This window comes from Cibotium barometz, chromosome 27, assembly GCF_041138505.1.
Source record: "Cibotium barometz isolate CiBa-2024 chromosome 27, ASM4113850v1, whole genome shotgun sequence".
Lineage (NCBI taxonomy): Eukaryota > Viridiplantae > Streptophyta > Polypodiopsida > Cyatheales > Cibotiaceae > Cibotium > Cibotium barometz.
In genome coordinates this window covers 50,499,932-50,525,100 of record NC_141072.1, presented here as the reverse complement: position 1 = coordinate 50,525,100, position 25,169 = coordinate 50,499,932, and the positions used below count along the sequence as shown (strand labels likewise).

Genomic DNA, 25,169 nt, shown 5'->3' with positions numbered 1-25,169 from the left:
CTTCGTTAGCTAGGAGAGATTAGCCACTAAAGGTAAACAAATACTTGTTTTTTAACTGTTTAGAGGGTTCTTGAGTGGACAAAACTGGGCACCCTGATCTTGCAACCACCTATTTGTGTGCATTTTAGATTGTTTTGGACATGTTTTGAGGCTTATTTACAAGTTATAATATTTTCGTAGGCATTTGGGTGGTCTTAGTTCAAACTATCTTTGTTTAATTTCGGAATTTTTTACAACAAAAGTAGAATTTGGTGTCTAGATAGGATTGTCGTTATCTGTGATATGATATCTTTAAGATTATCTTTAACAGTTTCAATATCATCGTCTCAATATTATTGTCGATTTTTGTAATGTTAAGTATTATTTTTACTCCACTTTATGAATTTTCATACACTTGGTAGATTTTCTTCGTCATTAGTGATCGATTGACAAGCATATTACTTGCATTTAGTGGACATTGATAGTACTTGTTGTTGTTGAGATACTTGCGTTCTATGTTAGAGATTAGCCATTTGTAGAATCAAATGGCAGGTAATGATGTACTTGGGATGCTTTGTCTTGAGGAGAAGATTGATAAGACTAATTACTTAGGATTTTCTATGATACATCATATATTGATCACTAAAGGACTTTGGAATGTTGTTATTGTCAAAGAGACATGTCCGGTCTTATCAATACAATAGTATAGGTACTTTGAATGATTATATAAATTTTGAGGTGATTTTGACATTCATCAGGAGCATTATTCTTTATAGTTGATATAAAACTATGAAGCATTCTTGGGATATACTTGTTGCACTTTGTTAGATGCGTAACGAGACACGAGTGGCTTACTTGTGCAAGGTGTTAGAGTTCGAGTATATGAATGAGAGATTTAATAATAAGTTTCTCACAAGGATTAAAGATCTCAAGAAGTAGCTTGTATGTATTGATGAGGTCTATCTTGATAACATTTTGGTTGCTATTATTCTCTCATAAGTCTATTGGATTTATATCGGGGTTTTATATCTACACTTAATCTCGTGATGAAGGGTAATCTCAATTTGCTTTGTTTTTGAAGAGTTGGTTGTAGTACTCGTAGTACTCTTGTACGAAAGCAACTCATGATGAAGGGTAATCTCAATTTGCTTTTTTATTTTTTTAAAGAGTTGGTTGTAGTACTCGTACTCTTATACAAAAGCAATCTTGATAAAATTGATCTAGTATGTATGAGGGAGATAGGGATTTATTGTCCGTTAAAAAAGTCTTTTTTCAAGGTGGCTATAAGACTAAGAGAACCAATTCAATATTTAAGAGAATGTCGAGAAGAGTGATAAGTCAAAGAATAAAGGAAAATGTAACTGATGTGAGAAGCTAAGCCAATACATCGATGAACACAAAAAAAAGGTGAGAAGGAGAAGAAGAAAGTCAAGAATGTTTATGGTTAATATATCAATATCAAGTGTTGAAAAGAAGTCAACGAACTATGCATACAATGATTGGGTATTTATTGTGTAATGTAGTGATGATAGTTATGTCCATAATGTATGCATATGTCAGTGATAGATTAATGTGTTTGGTTTGATACGTTGATAGTGGTGTTAGCAAGCACATTACTTCTTAATGTGATTTATTTTTCTCACTTGATTCTCTTTAAGGAGATACTTACGTGCAAATAACTCCACATATCCAAGAAAAAGGAGTTGGTGATCAGGATGTTCTCACTATTATAAATGGTGGAATAATCATTTTCTTAAAATTCTTGTTTGTGTAGGGCATTAGAAATAAATTGATCTTAGTCTTTGTCATCGTTAGGACAGGCTTAGTGGTTAGAATATTGATGATAGATGTACAGCTTATGATAAGAGTGATGGATACATCATTGTGGTATCTCGTACTCTAAGCTATGGACTTTATTGGATAGATATGAGAGTTTAGCATATAATGCTTATTTATGGTATTCTCATCTTGTTAACTTGAATTATAGCAGTTGTCAAAGCTTGAGGTTCTTATAAAATTTATGTGGGGTGTATTGGGTACATTCTAGGTAAGATGTAGTAGGCATCATTATCAATGATAAAAGATGAATTAGTTAGGGCTATCTCGAAATTGAAGCTTCTATACATAGTGATGTATGTGGTTACATAAGGATACTATCGATCGAGTATATTCTAGGTAAGATGTAGTAGGCATCGTTATCAAAAGATGGATTAGTTAGGGCTATCTAGAAATTAAAGCTTATATACATAGTGATGTATGTGGTCATATAAGGATACTATTGATCAAGGGATACCTCTATTTTGTGACTTTTATTGATGACTAATCTAAGATTTATGCATACAAACATACATAGAGCTTATGCATAAATCTTAGATCAAGGGATGCCTCTATTTTGTGACTTTTATTGATGACTAATCTAAGATTTATGCATACAAACATACATAGAGCTTATGCATAAGCTTAATGCACAAATCCTATGCATTAAGCTTGTGCATAGGGTATGAATAAGCATAATGTACAAGATTTTTGAATAAGCTTTATACATACATGCATGTATAGAGTTTATGCATAAGATTAATGCATATGTCTATGTATGCATAAGCTTTACATGCTTGCTTTTTGAAATCATGCATGCATAAAGCTTATGCATAGGCTTGTGTATTAAGCTTATGTCTAAGCTATATGCAAAAACAAGTAAAGAATAAATCTGTGGTACTCGGAGGTGCAAAAATATGAAAGATCTAAGTCAAGGGCTTATCTCTACGCTTTCTTATGTATGTAAGTGATCTTATCATGTTACTTCACTTTTACTTAACTCATTCTTATCAATCTACTTCTAGTTTTGTGCTTCTTGATCTATCTTTCCTTGCTTAATTTATCTATATGTTTATTGTTACTTTAATCACCACTCTAGCAAAAAGGGTATTTATAAAATTTATGCTTAAAAGAATCATTACTTATAGCAAACCTTATAGATTTTTTTTCATGTATGTATTATAATATTTTAAATATAAGATTACTTTTATTAATTTTAGTAGAGTATTTTTTTTATTTTAAACCGCTTTGTTTAAGTCCATGCACCATGTGTAGTTTAAAAAACAATCTTTCTTTTCTTATTTTACTCTGAAAATTAAATTAGTGTGTAATTCTCTTAATTTATGAAGTAGCAGTAAAAGATTGTAATTGTGTGATAAAATTCATAGAAATTGTTATTCAGACTGAAATTCATAAATTGGTAATCGGAACTTCAGATGGAAGTACCGTAATTATATGGAATCTCAGACTTGCTTGAGGCTTAGATATGATGGTATTTACCTTATAGTTTTAAGGACCGTGACTAATCTACACTCTACGTTCGATGTCTTGCTCTAGCTTCATGATCACTATACTATCAATCTCTTTCATCTTCCACTTTAGAAAATTCTCTGTTAATGTTCCCATCATGTTCTTCGAGTTTCTCAAGTAGTCAAGGATTTTCATTCACATAGACCAACTTATATAGTTGGCTTGTACTCAACTTATACCATCAAGCACACATAAGAAGATTAGAAGGTTAACTAGTTACTTCTTCACTCGTGAGTCTTACTAGTTACTAGTTCAACTTTAAATCTTAGAATAAAAAATATATACCTATTTCTCTTCTCTCTGTGAATGTCTACACATATGTTACAAATGCGAAAATATATACCTATTTCTCCTCTCTTTGTGAATGTCTACGCATATGTTACAAATGCGCTTGGCCACACAACTAGTGCATTCTTGAGAGAGTGTGCGAAGAGCCAAGGTCTGCAAAGTGGGAATCAACTGTCCATTGATTTTTCACCACATGTGAGACCGCTCGCCGTCTTTGCTCCTCTCTCATGGCAATCGCATGCAAACTGGTCACGATCTTGAGCAAAGAGTATGGACTCTGTCATGTGTTCTTTCTAAGGAGACCGTGTAGTAAAAGTCCTTTTTGTTCCCTCTCAAAGAGAGCTTCATCTAATTCTAGTATACCAAATTCAAAGAGAAATAGGAGACAAGATCGGAGCCAAGTATGAAAAGCGAGTGGGCACAGTGGACATGATTCTTTTCCTAGAATGCCTTTGGATTTGCAGTTTTAGCTCAGGAAGGAGTATGAAGTGTTTTAGATGCGAGTAGCTACTGGGACATTTGATGAATGGTTGTTCCAACGCACCGATTGATGTTACCATTCTAACTCTTTCTACTTCAGAATCGAGTCTAAATCAATTATCAAGGACCTCCACCATAGAACTTGCTTGACAAGTGGAGGGAAGTTCTAGTCCAGTCTTAGCAACTTCTAATGCCATTATAATAGCTAATCCTAGAGGAAGAAGGAAGAGGTAGAATTCGTTCAGTAGAGTGGAGCACCGGGGTCGGAACCAAAACGATTCTCACTAAGTTACACCTCATCCGGTTTCTGAGGTAAGAATTTTAAGCTTTTTGTTGATTCAAGAAACGCTCGTTCATTCATTCATTCATTCATTTCAATTGCATAAATTAGTAATCGACCAGAAGCAAGGCAAACTAATGCGAGTGGAATTGGTTAGTGGAAGTTACGTGTCAAAAGATGGATGTAATTCAGTTTTCCTTAAGTTGGGAACCTAGCCAAATGTTATCAATGTAAATGCTAATCTCAGGGCTAATCTTGGAGGCAACATGTTAAAGACTCATTAGAAACACAAATTTGGAGCATTGTTTCTTGTTCTCACAAGACGAGTTGACTAGTAGAGGATATGGGGGTTGTTGGTCAGTACACAAAAGAGAAAGATCCAATCAGATGCATCATATGCTTATTTATGTCCATGAGCTGGGCGACCAGCAGTCGGTCAGTTCACATGGTCACTTAAAGGTCTATAAATAAGCATGGTTGCTCATCAATTCATTCATTCAACTCCTTTGAGTTGGGTCATAGAATTAGGGCTTTGTTTAGGTGATGTACCTTTTCATGGAAGGCAGCCAAGGGTTGCAAGGATTTATTCATCTTTTTGTACCTTATGAAATACTTAATTTTCAGCTATCTGCCTCTCTGCTCTCCGTTCTGTTTGCGTTTTTGCATTAGCATGTTCTAGATGGTGTTTAGGGCTGAAAGAAGTATCTTAGAGCTTTTGCACATAACATTGGTATCAGAGCATCAAGCTCAGCAAGGCTAAACACTGATTCAGTTCCATATGAAGGTGTATATGTCGAAGATACATGAAAGATCACAAGTATGAGGTCCAAGGCAAGGAACACAAGATTGGGAAGAACTCCCAGGAGGTTGTTTGGTGGTGTTCCACAAAACCCAAAGAGAATGGCAGTTCTATGAGTCAAGAAAGGCTTTCAGGCAACCTTTCCGAGGGAGGACGATCCTCCAAGGGGTGAAGTGAGAGTGGCACTCATTTCTCAAGCATCAAGGGAGGATGATCCTCCAAGGGGTGAAGTGAGTGCTAGACTCATTTCAAGAATGAAGAGCAAGACAATGTTTAGAGACATGGTAGGAATCGAATGGGGAATGGATGGAACAGATGCATAAATCTTCTCTAGAGTTAGAGTGGATTTGGAGACCGAGCAAGGCATTCAGTGAAAAGGTTGCCAGAGTAGGAAGGTTGACAGAGGGACTTCGAGAATGGAATGGGATGATGACAGTCATCCAAGAAGTAGATTGGAATCTTGTCATCAGGTTTAGTAGAGAGGGATGTTATTTGCACAAACATGTACATGCTAATCTCGGGGCATCATCTTAGATGCAACATGATAAAGACTCGCTAGAAACACAGATTCCGAGCATTGTTTGCTATTTTGGCAAGGTGAGTTGACCAGGACGTGGGGATTGTCGGCCAATACATATAAGAGGAGGATCCAATCGGTTGTAGCATATGTTTATTTATGTCCAGGAGTTGGCCGACCAACAGTCGGTCAGTTCACATGATCACTTGACGGCCTATAAATAGGCATGGTTGCTCATCAATTCATTCATTCAACTCCTTTGAGTTTGGTCATAGAATTAGGGCTTTGTTTAGGTGATCTATCTTTTCATGAAAGGTAGGCAAGTGCTCCAAGGATTTATGTATCTTTTTTACCATATGAAATACTGACTTTTCAGTTATCTCTGTCTCTCTCTACTCTCCGTTCTTTTGCTTTTTTGGATCAGCATATTCTAGATGGTGTTTAGGGTTGAAAGAAGCATCTCAGAGTTTCGCATGTAACACTCTTCCTCAATCCTATCAAGGGTGTAAAAATTAAATGCATAGGTTAATAGCATACTTAAAACCACGATCCATGATCCATGGACCGGGTTAATAGAAAATCCATGGTTCATGATTCATGAATCTAAATAGCAAGGACTAACAACGATTTATTACATGGCCTGTTTCTCGAGAGAATATTGTATCCAAGTAGGAAGTCCAGTCACAATTCAACTTGCGATCTTGCCAATGGCTTGGATCCTTGTGTAAAGGGTGAAGCATGTATGAAATAATGTGGATTGGTTTATGATGCCAAATATATCTTAATGTGGATTGGTTTATGATGCCAAATATATCTTTTGTTCCAAATTTGAGAGGTCGAAAATCTTGCACATGTAAAGTATACTCATTGTCATGAGACATAAATGGTCATTACTTACGAGACTTAAAACTTTTGAGAGTCAGGATTGTATGCCTATCAAGTGATAAAACTGCTAGAATTTTGTGGTACTCATGCTAGATCAAATATGTGGAGGAGAGAGACTCACAAAATACAAGAAAAGATCTTGCTTATTAAGTTGATCAAAATACAACTAAGCTTCTTGCTCATAAAATGCCTTGTAGCTCCACCTTTAAATAGGTGAGCTAGTGGACCATAAGTCTATTCACACACACATCCTTCTCCTTTCCTTTTACATAACTTTAGTCTGTTAATACTCCCCCTCAATACCAACTATGAAAGAAAAATTGGAATAGGTGGTATTGGACATAGGATGCTTCCATAACATTAGGTGAACAAGGTTAGGAATATAGGTGTGGTTACATTGAGATTTAAAACAATTTTTCAGTGGAGTTAGAGGCTGATACAAAGTTAGCCTCTGACTCTTTGTTAGGACATTTGGAAGTGATATGTCCCGTTTGTTTACACTTGTTACATTTCATTTGTTGTTGGGATATTTGATCCAACAATTATTTGTGAAATGATCCACCTTTTTGTAATGGACACTTGATGAGACAAAGCTTTTTCAATATTCGATGAAGTTGTTGCATTTAAAGATTCAGCTCCTCCCTTTGGTCTCTTTTCTTCATCAAGACAAGAGTGAATGACTCCTTTAAGGGTAGGTATGTTTTTCAGGGTGGTAACTAAGGTGGGGTACACCTTCTTGACTGCTTTTAGCAAAACAACCATTGCATCATCTTCATCCATTCTCGCATTCACTGATGCAAGTTGAGCCATAAGGCCCTTCAAGTGAGAGATGAAGGCTCCAATGTCGTCTCTCTTTGAGTTCCAAGTTGAAAAATTCAATTTTAAGTGAGATCTTGGAATTCTTACCACGAGCTCCATAGAGCTTGTCAAGCTTATCCCATTTCTCCTTTGCAGTCGAAAGCTGGTCCACATGGTGAATGAGAGCCTCATCAAGATGAAGCATGATGATGGCGTGTGTTCTCTCATCATCTTCAATATCTTCAGTCTTAGTTCGATCAATAATCTTAGCACCGGAGATGAATGGCCAAAACCTTTGGACATTATCTTGTACTTGACAAGGACTTGCCAAGTGTGGAAGCCCTCTCCTGAGAACTTCTTACTTTGGGTGTTGTCCTTTGACATTGGATATTGAAGGAGATTATAAGAGAGTAATGGGCTGATTTATGAAGAAGAAAAAACCAAAAATTTGTGATGTTTTGGCTTAAGTGGAAAGAGTAAGGTTTATGAGAGTGCAACAACTCTTAATCAAGTAAAGGATGTTGCATAAAAAAGGAGATTAAGATGATGAAGCTTATGGTTTAGCACTTAGGGTTTGTGTCCAACCACTAATTCTGATGGATATTATCTTTATTAGTGTCAAAGAACACTTTGTTCGGTGATTAAGATCACTATTAGTGTTTAGCAATACTATTAGTGATTAAGAGCATTTTTCTAGCGTCTAATGACACTTGCATTGGTGATTAGATTTACCATTAGTGTTTAAGAACACTCTTAGTGTTTAGAAACACTTTGGAATGGCTCCTCTTTGTTGGATTAGTAATCTCATTACTGTTAATCAACACTATTAGTGTTTATGAACACTATTAACAAGCTTGAGCAAGCTTTCATGGAGAAAAGAAACAGTAGGCGTTAGGTTTACCTCCTCAATAGCTTGCCGAATGTGCCCATATATTCACTCACGTGATGCGCAAAACCAGGGGAGGAATTGGATGAAGGAGAATAAGGGAGTAGGGAGAAGAAGAGGAGGAGAAGAAGAAAAGAGAAGAAAAGAGGAGCAAGGGCACTTGGGCGGCGACCTGACGAGCAGATTGTGAGCAGGCAATCAGGCGGCGACCTAGAGAGAAGATCGTGAGCAGGCGATCAGTCGGCTACCAGGAAAGCATGCGGCGAGCAAATCGTGGGTGAGGCGAGTGAACGCGTGGCGAGCAGTGGGCGAGCCAGATCGAAAACATTAGGGGGGGAAAAAAAGGAAAAAAATGAGAGATCAAATTTGGGCAAAATGTCCCTGATGGAGGAGTTTCGCCGTTTCCTAGAAACATTTCGTCTCAAAACGTTTTGCAGGTTTTGAAATCGTGAAACATGTTTTTTACGAAGGGTAACATGAAAATCTTTTGTAATGCACGTATGTAAGTAGATCTCTTCGAAATAGCAGTATAAAGAAGAATCAGAAAAGCATGAGGTGAAGGAATTAAAATCTAAAATAAAAATCCATTTGATATGGTGTAGAGAAGTAACTCTCTTTTATTATATATAACATGTATTGAATGGTTGAAGCACAAAAGATTGATTTGGGGCTTTTTACTCGTCACACAAGGGAGGGTAAAAATTACCGTTTAAACAAGAGCTCTGTTGTGAAAAATCTTGCAAGTATGCATTGGGATTCACCATTCAAATAATGAAAGCATGTGCCTCCCTTCAAACTCGAAAACTCAGTCTTGCACCAAGGAAGCGGCCACCGTTTAAACTTCAAAAGTCGAGCTTGTACCAAAGATTGGTTAGGTTGTTTTGATTATCTAAGTGGATGTGGTATTTGGATATGCTTGTGAATGGAGAATGGCATGGCAAATACAATCTAGCGGTACCTGGATTTCAAAAGTTAAGGCTTTTGCAAGGTATTTTTGACCTTAAAATGAAACCCATTGCTTAAAATTTATTTAGGATGGCCTTATATTCAAACCCTATATATTTTCAAAGGGGAATTTCTCTCAGAAGCCAGAGTTTGAAAGGTGGCTTTTTTTAGAAAGCTCAAGTAGGCTATATATATTTTCAAAGGTGGGGTCTCTCATAAGCCAAAGTGGGCTAGCCTATTTTCAAAGGTGGCTTTCTTTCGAAAGCTGACGAAGGCCATATGACCCTTTCAAATTTTAAGCACTCAAATTTACGATAGTGGTTTGAAAAGAGTGCGGCCTAATTGGGTCGGACATTAAGAGGGTAAAGTAAGGCTGTTTTTTTTTTTGTGGGCTTGAAAGTGTGCTCACTATTGACTTTTAAGGGATTGGATTAAAGTGTAGCTGTGTAGTGGGACAGTTGTATTGAATACTTGGATCCGTAGTATTTTCTCCTTCGCTGTCGGAGTAAAAGCTAGAAGGACGGGGGGGGTACGCGGCACGCACTCTCATGACATTCTTGTGTGGGTGGCTACGGTGGACCTATCCAGTGAGCAGCACGAGAAAAGCAAGGCAAGTCACGAATCTCGTGCTTGGCCTACACAAGCTACCCTACACAAAAGCCTTGGACTCTCTTTTGTCCAAGCCAGGCGCCCCCCCCCCCCCTTTTTTGTCCATATCCATCATTCCATGTGACAAAAGCTTTAAGCAAGTAGAGCAACTGTCACCTGCGTCAATTAGATTCTGCTGCGTTGTATTGTGATCTTCGCTGTAGCAGCAGGGACTGCCATCCATAACACCTTCTTGCCATATTGAGTTAACTATGGAATTAATACTGTAAGCAAGAATATATGTGGAATGTTCACCCTCTAACCTGCCTGCTCTTGGGCGTTTTCTGTTGGTTTTGTGAAGCTGATGGAGCAGCCGGGCCTACGGACGAGCGAGAGGAGGAAGACGAGGAGGAGGAGGAGGAAGGCGGTAGTTGCGGTGAGGTCGACTATGAGATGGACGCAGGAACGGACCCGCACGCTGAAGACAAGCAGCTGAGAGATCAACTGCTCAGAAAATATAGGGGCTACATCTGCACCCTCAAGCAGGAGTTCATGAAGAAGAAGAAGAAGGGGAAGCTGCCCAAGGACGCCAGGCAACTGCTTCTCGACTGGTGGAACGAGCACTACAAGTGGCCTTATCCATCGGTAAGCCCACTCTCTTCTTTTTTTTTTCTCTCCTCCCCTGCTTTTGAGAAAAGCATCTGCATTAAACCCTTGCTGCATTACTACACGCATTACACACGCTGGCTTCAATATTTGTTTGCCTCATCATCCCTCAACCCAAAGAAACAGCATCAGCTACATGTTTTAAAATGAATCATTCTTAAGGTACCCCCTCTCGCGAAAGCCCCGAGGAAAATGAATTTCAATGATAGTCTCACCTCGTGAGATCATCTCACCTTTATTATAAAAAAAAAAACCCTAGTGAGGCTTTAGTCATTCGTTAGAGGGTGTTTACTATCGTTTTCTTGGCTATGCTAGAGATAATTGTGTTGAGCACTCTTAGCGCGTGATAATTCTTGGGTTGCTCAAACTCTAGCACTCTTAGCATAAAAAGACTTTTTGTCGTTGAGCATCAAACAAATCTAGCACACATCATGCAAGTAGCAACTCCTTGTTGGAGTGCAAAAGCGGAAGTATAAACATGAAAAGACACATTACAGATAAGATCACCTTGATATTAGCAAGAGGTTTACAATGGGCAATACTCGCCAGAAGATAGGCGTTACCAATATGCATTGGACATAATTACAATAAAAGGGAAGAGGGGCCTTTATATAGGACAGCCTTAAAGCACCACGACCTACATGAGCATCATCACTAACATAAATAAAGAACAAGTTAATAAAGTGGCCAACCCTTATATAAGATAAGTTGCACCAGTTCTTGTATAACACATGAGATACCAGTTCTTGCATGACACATGAGATATACATTTTAACACCCCCTCTATAGCTCATAGTGTGCAAATGTCTAAAGAAGAGATGTTGATGAAGATGCGACCGTGGACACTATTTTTGTAGTGATCGGATACATTGTGAAAGATGCACTTGAAAATCATCAAAACATAATGCCATCGATGGCTAAACATCAAAAAAAATATTGGCTCTAAATTTCCACAGCAGTGTGCAGTGAACTCCAAGTATAGAATGATGAGCTGAAGGACGTACCATGTCCATAGTCTCCCAAGAACGGAATGTCAACATTTCTCGTGTCAAAACCTCGAACAATGAACTTGAAACACATGTAGTCTATAGTCTTTGCTACACTAAATTTAATTCATAACTACCAAAGTTGACTTTGCTTAACAGGTTTTTTAAAGGAAAATATATATAGCAATATTAAGATCTACTGGTAGTCTCCTCTTCCATCCACAAGTCTTTATTGGCTGGCTACAGGTGGGAAAAAACCTATACATATGGCTAGAGGATCACACCTTCTAGGTCCTTGAGTCAGGAGGCCCTTGGGAGCACTGAAAGTGCCAATAGAAGGATCGGAATCACTTTGTTCTTTGTTCTTGCCCCCCTTCTTTGATGAAGACTTGTCCTTGACTTTGGCTTTGTTGTTTTTGGAGAAACAATCCTTTATCAAATGACCTTTCTTATCACAAGAGTAGCACCTTCTCTGAACTCACTTTTGCACTATAGCAAGTGAGACACCTTGACCATACCTTGTGAGATGAGGTCAGAGTCTAGCATGCTTTCTGTTACTTGTCACCGTAAAGATCGAGAAAGCACATCATATTCCAGAGAAAGCTTCATGAGGATTAGTGGAGCCAAGTGAGTAGAGGACAAGGCAGCATCCATTTCTAGTAAAATGGTCATGGATGACCTTGATCTTGGCTTTCATGAGAAACGATAGCATAGAACTACTCATTTGAAACACTAGATTGTAGAGTTGACCTTGCAAAGTAGCTACTCGTATCGAGAAATCTCGAGCATAGAAATCTGTCAACTTCGATGAAATTTCATGGGCACTGCCTAGGGGTTGCACGACTGGTGAGATGTCTGTCGTAATGTTCTGCACAAACGTCGAGTGCATCTTGAACTGTGATTCTCCCAGTCTTCAAGCTTTGTAAGAAACTCATTATCTTACGCTTGGAGTTTTTGAGATGCCCAAGCTTCTTTCTTTTCACTGCCTTGAACAATATCCCACAAACCTTATAAATGAATCAGACCCGCATGTTGAGCTTTCAATGAGCAAAGCTAGTTCTGTATTGATGAAACTTGAGCATAGAGAAATTTACCAACTTGAACCAAACTTCATGGCCACGGCCTAGGGTTTGCAGGAATGGTGAGGTGTTTGTCGTAATGTTCCATAAAAACGTCTTCGAACAATGGTTCTCCTAGTCTTCCTGCTCTACAAGAAATTCATCCTCTTAAACTTGGGCCCAATGCTTGGAGTTTGAGATGCTCGAGATTCTTTTCATTGCTCTAAACAATATCCCAAAAATCCTTGTGAATGAACATGATTTGCTTATTGAGCTTCTAATGAGCAAAGTTAGTTCCATTGAGCTTATCCTCCTTGTTCGTAAGGAGGGACCCATATGAATAGCAAAAGAACTTTGCTGCAAAGAACGCTAAAGTACTATCTCAAATCTTAGCACTTAAAGACTTCTCTCTAGCACTTTCTAATGGAATCAACCACGAGAAACGATCAATCTCCTTTGAAAATTGAGGTAGATAAGGGATATATAGCAAACACGTCCAAAAAACTCATTGTGAACACCCAACCGAAAGGTAGGAAAGGGAGGGCTTTCAAAGTCATGTGTCGGGCGGCACCACACATGAACAAAACTAACCTCCACTTAGCTGTTTTTGCACAAAATATATCCCACTCACAACTAGACAAAAAATGCTTAAAGTGGTCCACTAGTAAGCATGTTATCGCCTTGTTGGTGAGTGCAGGGGTAAGAGCACGACTAGAGAATAGAAGCGTTGATGAGGAGAGGCTCTCCAAGAAAAAGAAATGTTGATGAGAAGGGACTCTTAGAGAAAAAAAACCTAGCCACCAAAAAGAGTTGCCACCTTTTGGAAGAACAGAGTCTCACAAAAAACGTAGGAGGAGGAGGAGGAGGAGGAGGAAGGAGAAGGTTGCTTGTGAAGCTGTCGGGACCTAGAGTGATGATACCATGTTGGAGTGCACGTGTGGAAGCATGAACATGGGGGGGGGGGAGAGAGAGAGAGAGAGAGAGAGAGAGAGAGAGAGATCACCTTGATATTAGCAAGGTGATCTTGGTAATATCACCTTGATTGTAAAAAAGATTACGTTGATATTAGCAAGAGGTTTACAATGGGCAACTCACCAAGAAGATAGGCATCAGTAATATGCACTAGACAATGGAAAATTACAACAAGAGGTGAGAGGGGCCGTTGCATAGGGTAGCCTTAAAGTATCACAACCTACATGAAGTGAGAATGAAGCATCATGACTAGCATAAATAGAGAGCAGCTTAATAAAGTGGCTGACCCTTATATAAGACCTAGTTCTTGCACAACACCACATGAGGTACATGTTTATCACACCCTTCAATGCTGAAATTTCAAGCCTTCGTAGGGCTTTGCTTCTAGAGAAGGCTTCTTAGAAAATAGGGGTGCAGAAGAAGGCCATTGAAAATTTATGGCCATAAAATAAAACATATGTATAGTGTAGTATGATTGTACATTGTTATCATCTTTCTTTGATCTGAGTGACAATTTTGAGAAAAGATGAAATGATAATTTTGAAAAATAACATACTATATACATGGAAAGAAGAGTAAAGATGTTAGGCAAAATAACATACATGGAAAGAAGATTAAAGATTTTAGTTACAAGAGGTTTGGTATTGTCTTTTTTATCATTTGATACACACTACATCCAAGATTCTAAGTTACATATTTTTAATAAGAAAAAAGAAACTAATATTTTTCATTTAGTTTTGAAGTATAGCCTTGAGAAAATATGTGTTGTTATTTGTATGTCAGATAGTTATAGGTTGCTCTAGTTCCTTATTTCTATTAGAAGAAAGAAACTAATAATTTTCATTTAGTTTCGAAGTATAACCTTGAGCAAATGTTTTGTACTTTGAGCAAATCTTTCATGAAAACAATCTTATATTTGTATTAGATTCAAAGAATATTTATAGAGGTACATACAGGTTGATTTGCTCTTAACACCCCTCACAATTATATTATTGGAAAAATAGTGTAGCATAGTCATATGTTGCTCTCATGATTATAATGTCATATACTAGATTTAAGGTTATTTTGGATGAGTATAGGTTTAAAGCGTAAGTAAGTATGGGGAAGCTCGATCTATATTTTCCCTCTTTAGTGGCACTTTTCTATAGTCAACCTTTCTTTTTGGCTTTGGATGACTTTTAAGTCTTATGGTCTCATGTGCATATGTATATCTATAGTATATGCTTATATGTATGTACACGTGTGAATGCCTCCAACTATAGATATGTGCATGCATATTTGTATGTACATGGTTACTATGTATATCTATAGATAGTATATGCTTATATGTATGTACACGTGTGAATGCCTCCAACTATAGATGTGTACATGCATATTTGTTGTAACATGCTAACTATGTGGAAGTGTGATGAATGATGATAATGCTAAGCTAAGGAGATTAATGTTAATTGCATGCAACATAGAAATAGAGAGAAAAAAGACTTTCAAACATTTCTATTAATGTATATTATAGAATGAATGAGAATTTGCAATAATTGGTAAGGATTCAAATGGAATTTTACAATTTAATGAAGTAGATCCATTGATCTTTACAATGGAATCTTAGCCGTGAATGAAGTGGATGAGTTGATGCTTACTACTCTCTTATGTCGATAGAAAATGTTGCTCGTGTAGATTATTGATTGAGATGTGGTGGTTGCATGACCTTCCCTTGGCTCTCTTGTGCTTAGTCTTGGCTATACAACCTCTACTATCGTATGAATGAAGAATGAACCTAGATCTCCTTTAAGTAGGTCACATGTATTGTTGCCATCCATTTTCACATCCCAAAACATCATAACAATGCCATAAAATGTGGTTGTATTGTGTCCAATACTTGTCTCTACCATGGGTGCATGTCTTGGGAATTTTTGAAATCATATACGATTGTCAAAGCTTTCTAAGAGGGTTGCAATGTATAATCTCATCTACGTGCCATCAGGTTAAGGTATCCAAGTCACAATCTATTTAAGAATGAGAATTATAAGTTCACATTCCTCCATATGCAAGAAATCTAAGATGAAGTAAGAAACATGCTTTACAATGGGATCATGAATGTTGAAGATCTCAGGTATGTGTTGGTAGATCGCTATGATACACAAACAAAGAATTACACGGAAATTGAACAAGAGAAATAGCTCATGTCTAGCGTAACTTTCAATATTTCTCTTCACACTAGCTTTGTAAACAAAGTCACTTTTGTGTATTTTCTAGACTTTCATAAAATATTTCACTTTAAAATATATTCTTTCAAAGAGATTCTATTGGTGAAATACTCAAGATAAGATTTTTGTTGGAAAAAAAATAGTGTCAAAATAGTCTTCCATGATGATGATCATTTAGGTGCTTTTGCAAGAAAAGATCAAACATATCATTTTATGTTAAAAGTACATTGATTTTTTTGAAACACCACAAATGCAATACATACACGTTTGTGTATTTAGTTTGGTTGTATGTATCTTGTATGAATTAAAGGCACATTTTTATACCCCTCCTTGATAAGGCTCAAGAAGTTTCATTGACCTCTAAGTTGATTTGCCTTTTGTTATTTTAAAATTTATTATTCAATCTTAGGCCACTTTGGTGGCTCAATGACATACTAGTGTTACAAAAAGCCTTCACTTGAGTTAAATTATTGAGCTTGAAGGTCTACTTCAAATTGAAAATCTAAGGGATGTGGTTTGTTTAAAATTCCTTAATTCTCAATATTCTAGATCTTTGAAAGGATTTAGTATCGTAGTAAGGAGAAAATTAGATCACTCTTTAATAAGATGTAGTTGACATTCCTAGTAGTCACTATATCCATCATATTTGACATTGCCATTAAGAGAAATAAAATTAAGGAGTGTATCGAAAGAAATTGCTTAGTGACATGTAAAAAAGGCGAATAGTGGTAAGAAAGCGATAAGATGCTTTTCTTTAAGAAGTCTTATCTACCATTATATATATATATTTTTCTTTTTGTCTCCATTCTTTCTATTCTCACTATCTTCTCGATTGTTTTTCCTTTGTACTTGCTTGATGTCTCACTACCTAGGTTTTTTCAAATCCTTGTTTTTTTTCTATAATTCTCTTTTTTCTTATTAGCTTTTGACACATATTTAGTTTTTGGCAAATAATAACCAAGAAACTTCAATTTCGTAAGTCTTCCATAGCAGTTATCGGTGTTTCTACCTTCCTATTGCCTTTTTGAATGGCCTCCTTGGCTCATGTTTTATCTCTCCTTTACATTCATATTATTCTCTTCTCTCCTCACTAAAATTTCTTATATTGTGACATTTCTTATGTAACTTGAGAGAATTGATTGAAGACTTGAAAACAATTCATAGAAGATGAAAATGTATATGTCGTTTTATACAACCAAAGGGACTGGTTGTTGGATACGATGGAAAGTCAATGATTTCTACTATGTGCAAAGATGGAATTTTTAAATTTCTCTTTTGAAATCTCTATAGGATGCCAACTATTGAACACTTGAGCTTGCATTATAAACTTTTCAAGTAGTATTTGGTGTCGAGTTCATTGAGGATTTATTAGCTTAGATATTGTATATATCCATGAGCTTAGTTAGACCATTATCTTTGTTTGAGTTAGATATCATTCACATGAGCTGGGGATAGTCTTTCCTAGTAGCTTTTCTTATTAGTGAAACACTTAAATCTGAAAATAGGGATTTTTTTCATGCGTCTTATTAGTAAAATCCTTGGATCTAGAATGGTCTCCTTGGCTCATGTTTTCTCTCTTCTTTACATTCATATTATTCTCTTATCTCCTCACTAAAATTTGTTATATTTTGACATTTCTTATGTAACTTGAGAGCATTGACATTTCTTATGTAACTTGAGAGCATTGATTGAAGACTTGAAAACAATGCATAGAAGATGAAAATGTATATGTTGTTTTATACAACCGAAGGGAGTGGTTGTTGGTTACGATGGAAAGTCAATGATTACTACTCTGTGCAAAGATGGAATTTTTAAATTTCTCTTTTGAAAGCTCTATAGGATGCCAACTATTGAACACTTGAGGTTGCATTATAAACTTTTCAAGTAGTATTTGGTGTCGAGTTCATTGAGGATTTATTAGCTTAGATATTGTATATATCCATGAGCTTAGTTAGAGCATTATCTTTGTTTGAGTTAGATATCATTCACATGAGGTGGGGATAGTTTTTCGTAGTAGCCTTTCTTATTAGTGAAACACTTAAATCTGAAAATAGGGATTTATGTGTCTTATTAGTAAAAAAAACTTGGATCTACAAAGATTTCTTGTACTCGTGCATAAGTAATAACTCTTAATCAATCAAGGGTTCGCAAAAAAATTGATCTAAATCAATGTTAGCCATGCTATAGTAAAACTTAAGTAATGCTTACAATTGCCACAATGATGCTAGCATACTAAGTATGTAGCTCCAAAAGTGTTAACATGTCCTATCTTCACCCAAAAGTGTTTCACTAGAACTCCTTTGTCTTCATCCAAAAGTGTGACTGTAACTTCTTTGTATTCCTCCGCAGCTTTCTAACCGATCCTCTTTTATTTTATATTTGGTCAATGACAATGGTGTTTAAGAAAATAATCTAGAAATCTTATCTTTTCATACTAAATTAGATTACATGTCTTCCTTCAAATCATAAGTATTAGACAATAACTTTCTACCAATCAAACACAAAAACCAAATATTTCAATTACCTTCCTTTCAAAAATGTGCATATCTTGGCATGCTAAATCTTAGCTTCTATATTTGGCAACATTGAGTGACATTGTTGTGAAGGAGGTTTTGGAAATTTTTGCACATAATAGGATGATGTTGTAGGTTATGTAGAAGGGAAAGTGCTAAGTGTTGGGCTCTAGAGAATCCATTTTTAAATGCATGTGTAGAGTTTTTTTCTTTCGCCAAAAATGACACTTGTTCTTTCTCTTCATCACATCTTATAATAAAGGTTACAACATAGTTTTTGTTCATAGGAAAAAATGGAGGGAGGCTTAAAGTCCAACATAAAACAATGATGAAGAATTCAATGATGCATGAGTCAATCTCGATCCACAAATTGATATGGATGCACTTGATGACGTCTCTACCAAAGTCAATGAGATCAAATTGTTTAATGAAAATTTGAGCTATCTTTAAGTCCATTCAAACCTTTTCTTACAAGAGTCTTAACAATTTTAAGGTTAAAGAGTCTTAGCATTTTACCTTATGATAGACACTTAGTGTTCATTGCATCTCTTGATTTTGATCTTGATTGTAGAAGTTGTTTCTTGTTTTCTTTACAAGATCACTAGAAGACTAAATCAGAGGTTGATGTATAGTAGGAGGGTTTGTTTTTCTTAGATGTTGTTACTACCTTGGAAGTTAGTTCGAGAGGCCCAATAGAGTTTTAGAGGGTTGCAATTATTGTTATATGTTATCAACTAAGGACAAAATTATAGTTATTGTTGAAAATTTATGTTGGCTATGTGTTGCTTACTTGTAGCTATAAAGTTCTTCTTAGAGATATGCTCCTTGAGTGAGTTATTTTGATTTCTTTGTTGTAGATGGTGTGAGCTTGCTAGGGGTGGTGTGTATAGATCTGGTTTGGGGTGTTTGCTTTACATGGTGGACACGTGCTATTGTGTTGTGGAAGATAGCAGAGCAGATATGAGAGTGATCGAGATCTATGTTATTCTGATTTCTTTGTTGTAGTTGGTGCGATCTTGCTAGGGGTGGTGTGTGTAGATCTGGTTTGGGGTGTTTTCTTTACATGGTGGACATGTGCTATTGTGTTGTGCAAGATAGCGTAACAAATATGAGAGTGAGCTAGATCTATGGTGATTATAGAGAAAGAAGGATGTTCGCACATTGAGATCTGAAATGTAACAACCCTCCTTCGTATCAAAGGTAGAGATGCTTAAAAAACTTTCAATTGTCATCGTGGTTTGGATCGCAGACTACACCATGTGCTCAATGGAAACAACACTTGAACTCTCATGTCCAGTTTGATACAAGAGTTTGATCACAAACGACATCTTGCCTCAGTCTCCTCAATCGAAACAAGGATATACAAAGAAAAATGGTGTCTTTTATAAGATTCAAGGTTTATTAGGCACATAGAAGGAAAGACTTGCACAACATTTATTATGATCAATTTTGGGAGATGAGGTTGATATAATAGCAATAGCTGAAGCAATATATGGGAGAGAGGGAGAGGTAGAGGGAGATAATTTAATAATGAACATCATACTATGTAGCAAGGGGCTTTACAATGGCAATAGTAGCGAGCAGATAGGTTTTAAGAAATGTCTATGAATGGACGATTACAAGCGAGGGGCCTTTATATGGGCACTAGAAAAGTTACCTTACGCAATGAATAAATATCCCACAACTTATAAATCAGTGACAACTAGTAAAACATGAGAAAAATACATGTGTTAATAATGGGCTAGATCGCACACTAAAATGCATAGAATTCTAACACCCCCCTTCGCGGTACGTAGTGTGCAAAAGCTTGAAGAAGATAAGATGAAGATGAAACCATGGACACTTTGATACTGTAGAACTGGATACACCTTGGAAGAGCACTTGCCAACTTGTCTCTTGAAAGACAAAATGTCACCATGAACAACTAAGAAATAATGCTTAACTCTAGGTATAAAATGATGAGTTTGAAAAAAAGAAACATTGCATCCATCGTCCTTGAACATTAGATGTGAACATCACATTTCAAAAGAGCTCGAACGATGAACTTGGAACTCATCCAGTCCATAATCTTTGCAATAGACTTGGAACACATCTAGTCCATAGCTCTGGATATGAAAATGAACTTGTTACAGCAAATATTTTACTTGCTTGGAACTTTCATACATTGGTCCCATGCACGAAAAAGTTGGGGCTAGTGACAGTCCCCCGCCTATAAGTCTCCTTTGGTAGGAAGCACAGAAGGGATAACTATGTATAATTATAGAAGAAAACCATGCAGGTCCTCCTTGGCTACTATACAAACTTAGGGACACTGGATGCATCACTGGAATTACAAGGTCATCATCTTGTATATGATAATTTCGCTTCTTTGAGATCTTGGTCTTGGCCTTGGCTTTATCTTTGGTTTTGCAATCATCGGCCAAGTGACCCTTCTTTCCCCAAGAGTAGTAGCGACTCCATCTTGTCTTTTGCATTGTAAGAAGCGCTTGATCCTATCTAGTAGGAGGGAACCTTACTTCCCTTGAGAAACAAGGATAGATTTTTCCTCCAAATTTCTCCTCCAAGGGGGGACCCATATTCATTGCAATAGCAAACCTTCTGAAGCAAGCCTTTGTGCCAATGATGATCTCAACACTCCAGTAATCTCCAACACTTCACCAACGGAACAAGGCACGAGGATCAATCAGTCCCCTCTTAGAGTTGAGAGAGAAAAGGGTTTGATAGCAGCAAACAATCCACGAAATTGCACCAAAAAGCATCCTCTGGAAGAGGAAGGAAGTCTAGAAGAGGAAGGATGTCGGGGAAGAAAAGGATGTGTTGAAGCCACTTGTTGGGCTGCATAACATGCAGACACACCACCCTCCACTATTGCCTTTGCTGCAAAAAAACACCAAATGCAGCCAATTAGAGTTGTACCTAGATACCTTGGAGATAAGACAAGGGTAGGAGCACCGCTAGAATCAAAACGTTGATGAAGAGGAGGCTCTAAATGAAGAAAATGCAACTAGTAAAAGAACACATCACATCAACGCAGTCTACCTCTAGGTTGTGCCTTGACGTTTTGAGAAAAATGCAAGGCAAGAGCACTAGGATGAAATTTCCGATGAAGAAGACAATGCATGAGAAGGAAAAGCAGCCATTGATGAAAATGTAGCAATGTCTTCTTTCTCAAATAAATGCAAAAGAGGGAGAAAAATGCACATGGGCAACCAGGTACCTAGGCAATTGATACCATGATAGAATAGCAATAGTGGAAACAACACATAGGAGAGAGGGAGAGAGGTAGAGAGAGAGCAAGAGTATTTACAATGGCAATACTAGCCAACAAATAGGCGTTAAGCAATATGCCTATCAATGGATGGTTACAAGTGAGGGGAGAGAGGCCTCTTTATATAGGCACTAGGCAAAGGTGCCCTACTTACATGAATAAAAATCCCATGACGTATAATTACGATTAGTAATACATGAGAAAAATACATGTGCCAATAAAAGCGCAAGATCCCATACATAGGGCACCCACGAAGAGAATCCAGGACACATGCATTAGCTTTTAAAAAAAACCCAATCGTAATTTTCCTCTTTTATCCTTGACGGTAGTTGTATTTTTTATTAATGAGGGTGCTTTTGCTTCATCATTTGCCACCAGGTTTGCATGCACCATGTATTGGTCTTTTTCCATCTTCTTGAATTATCGGTTCTTTGTGTGCGAGCTTTTGGTAGAAGTTGTATCTATAGTTGTTTTTGCTTTTCTCCTTTTGAACTTGGCCACATTTGAAAGAAATCTCAAATCATTGTTCATGATGAGCTTTGCCTATAAGAACTATAGTCACTTCATCATATGTCATTTTCCAAACAACTCTTAATATAGTAAATTCAAGGTTTTTTGAGTTTGTTGATTGGTTTGGTGTTCGTGTCGTTAAGCATAGTCTAGATGCCATCTCATCATTAGGAGATGTATCTTTTTCTCCCATGATGGGGAAGTTTCTTCGATTAAAATTTCAATTTTCATATTGGTTGTGTTGGTCTCCATGATGCCCCACTTGAAAAAGCCCAAATATTACAAATCTTTAGAGGCGATGACAATAGGTAGAGGTGGCAATAAATGGCATCTCATTGTGGTAAAGAACAGGTCAAGCATGGGACATGATTAGAGCATGTGTTTAGTAAAGGCAAGTAAACAAATGTCTAGTCATGATTGGGCTAACATGAGGGGCACAATTGATGGAAGTGGTTTGTCTTGCACTAGAGTTATCATTGCCCTTGGGACGAGACATAGAAGGTGGAGGCTAAGTAAGTGGAGGTGGTCACCTATACCGCGCTTTGTTTAGCTTGCCATAAAGTATTGCGTGTCATTATTTGGCTTTTAAACATAAATTAGTAGTCCTATTAAATTTTCATGTAGAATCACTCCTTTCTTGTGGTGGTATTTCTCTCCCTATTTAAATTACACAAAAACCACTCATTTCATTAGAATATGAGAGACTTTCCATTAGTCCTAAGCTTATTAATAGTTGAGTCACCTCCTAGCAAGACAAGATAGGTTATAATATTTTATTACATGCTTTTGCTTGTGCCATGATGTAAGACAAGATAGGTTATATTTTTCAACATTTTTATATAAAAGTCTCTTTTATCTTTGGCTTTTAAACTTTATGACCTAAAAGAATCCATCATGATTTGCTCAAGTAATCAAAATCATGAAAAAATCACAATGGGTTCTTTTAGGTCATGAAGTTTAGAAGCCAAGGATAAAAGAGACTTTCATCGTGATTTTCATTTTTCCATATCGGAGAGGTAAAAAGAAATATACGTCATGGTTACACCATTGCTTTTATTTCTCTTTAGCATCGATAGCAAAGTTGAAACTATGATCTCATAATTTGCATTGAAATGCATATTGGAGAGCTATTACTTAATGCTCAGAACTTGAAAAAAATAAGATGGATGTAATAGTCAAATTTGGTGGTTAAGTATGTATGAATTTTTTTAATTGATAGGACACGATACTATTTTTTAAGTACACTTTTATGTCCTAATTTCAAACTAGTACTAATTGGATCTTTCAAAAATGACTAACTATTAGACGCATGGTAAAATTGTGTCAAGAAGAAGCATCTCTTTATGTTGATCATCGTCTATGGTAGCTTATGAGTTCTTATGTTTCCATGCATCTTGTATCAATGTCTTGTCCATATTTTTATTTGAAGAAATCCTCCACGAGTACATATCCTTCTTGTGTACTTTCTTTTTCATTCCAACTCTCTCGAAAGAAGTTTCAATCTTTTTATTTGGATATTTGCACAAATGTATATACTATACTCTTGTGGGTTTGTAAGGATACAAAATTAATTATTCAAATTGGCGCAATTCAACTAGATTTTTAGACCTTAACAAGTTTGAAATCATTACTTGCAAAGCATGTACATACTAATTATCAAGGATTGGTTGTTTGAGATTTGTTGATAAAATGATATGATAAATTTAGGCTTTTAGCAAATCTTATTGACTATATCTATGCAATTCTATGTAGATAGGTGTGCATATAGAATAGTGTCCTTAAAAAAGTAATGAAGAGGATTTGTAAGATAAAAATAACTCAGTTATAAGTATATGGGAGGTTTAAACTTCAAGTACGATTAAAATGTTTAAATAAGAATTATTCTATCTTGGAAACGATCAAAAGATACGTAAGGGATGATGACAAAAACTAAAGAGTTTAATCCTACATTAGAAAACAAAATGGAAAGATACTTATAACTAAAAAGTTCTGTTCTTGGTGGTTTTTAAACCATGTGTATTTGAATATGAGTTATATAACAACTTAAGAATTTGGCGATCTAAGAATCTCTCAAGTAGCATCTTAAACATGACATAGGAAAACACTACAAGAGGATCCGTGCATAGTCGTGTCCACAGTCGTGTTACAAGCACATGTATTTGAATATAAGTTATATAATAACTTATGAATTGGGCGATATAATTCATCTTTTCTTCAAACTCCTATTTTGTGGTATCATACTTCTCCAATTTTGAACGATGCATGGTCTTCTGTTGTGGGTATTGCATATCCTCCTTGATGTGTTGCATTGTTTTCTTCCACTCTTTCAGTGAGCATTGATCTTGCATGCCTCTTCTTTCCTTCTGGTATCTCTTTATGTGTGACATTTGTTGTTCAATATCCTTATTATGTGTTCTTTAGCCCAAAGGTCAATAAAATCCATGCCAAGGAATTAGGAAAATGCTCATGCGTGCATTTGAAAACATAGGCAAAGTTTGTCTTTTGTTCCTCTCATGGTTTATAATTCACCACTTTTTAAAAGCTATAGTAAAACCTCCTTCCCATGTCATCCATAAAAGAGTCACCATTATCATCCAAGGAATAAAAAATGTTACCATCCTAGGGCTCCTCACCATCATGTCTAAGGTGAAGGGGACTGCTCACCTAATCCCTTCCATATCCACTAGAACTCTTCATCCTCTCGACTACTCGTATGCTACGACTTGAGTGGTGAAAAGTTGAGTTATTGTTGAGTTTGAGCTTAAGGTTGGTATAAAATCTACAAGCATAAGCCAGCTTGTGGGAAATCTTCAAACTTCTTCGTAGAAAGGGCCTTGGTAAGACCATCTGCCACATTGGCATGTGTTAGCACGTAGGTCAATGCTATCTCTTCAGCATGGAGTCGTTCCTTCACATAGTGATAATGTACCTCAATGTGTTTTGTCCATGCATGGAATATTGGATTCCCTGCAACTGGTAATGCACTCTTATTGTTAGCGTAAAGAGTGGTAGCAGATTGCTATTCAATTCGAAGATCAACCAAAAGACGGTGAAGCCACACATTCCATAGTAGCAATGAATGTTGCCTTGTATTTAGCTTCAGAAATGGATGTGGCTACTTCTTGCTGAGCCATGAGATGCATGAGTTGCCAAGAAGGAAATAGTATCCACTAATTGATACTCTTGTCGGAACATCTTGCCT

General features: G+C 36.7%; 1 protein-coding gene across 2 annotated transcripts in view; it reads left to right on the top strand.

Annotated features, from left to right (window-relative positions):
• Nucleotides 1-25,169, top strand: part of LOC147623493 (homeobox protein knotted-1-like 2) — a 58,161-nt gene that overhangs the window by 15,790 nt on the left and 17,202 nt on the right. For both annotated transcript variants that reach the window (XR_015269388.1, XM_086821658.1), the window contains exon 5: nucleotides 10,152-10,435. Coding sequence is in view for 1 of the 2 variants with exons in the window: in XM_086821658.1 (XP_086677784.1) it covers nucleotides 10,152-10,435 (284 nt within the window). In the remaining variant the exon portion in view is untranslated. The remainder of the gene's footprint in view (nucleotides 1-10,151; nucleotides 10,436-25,169) is intronic.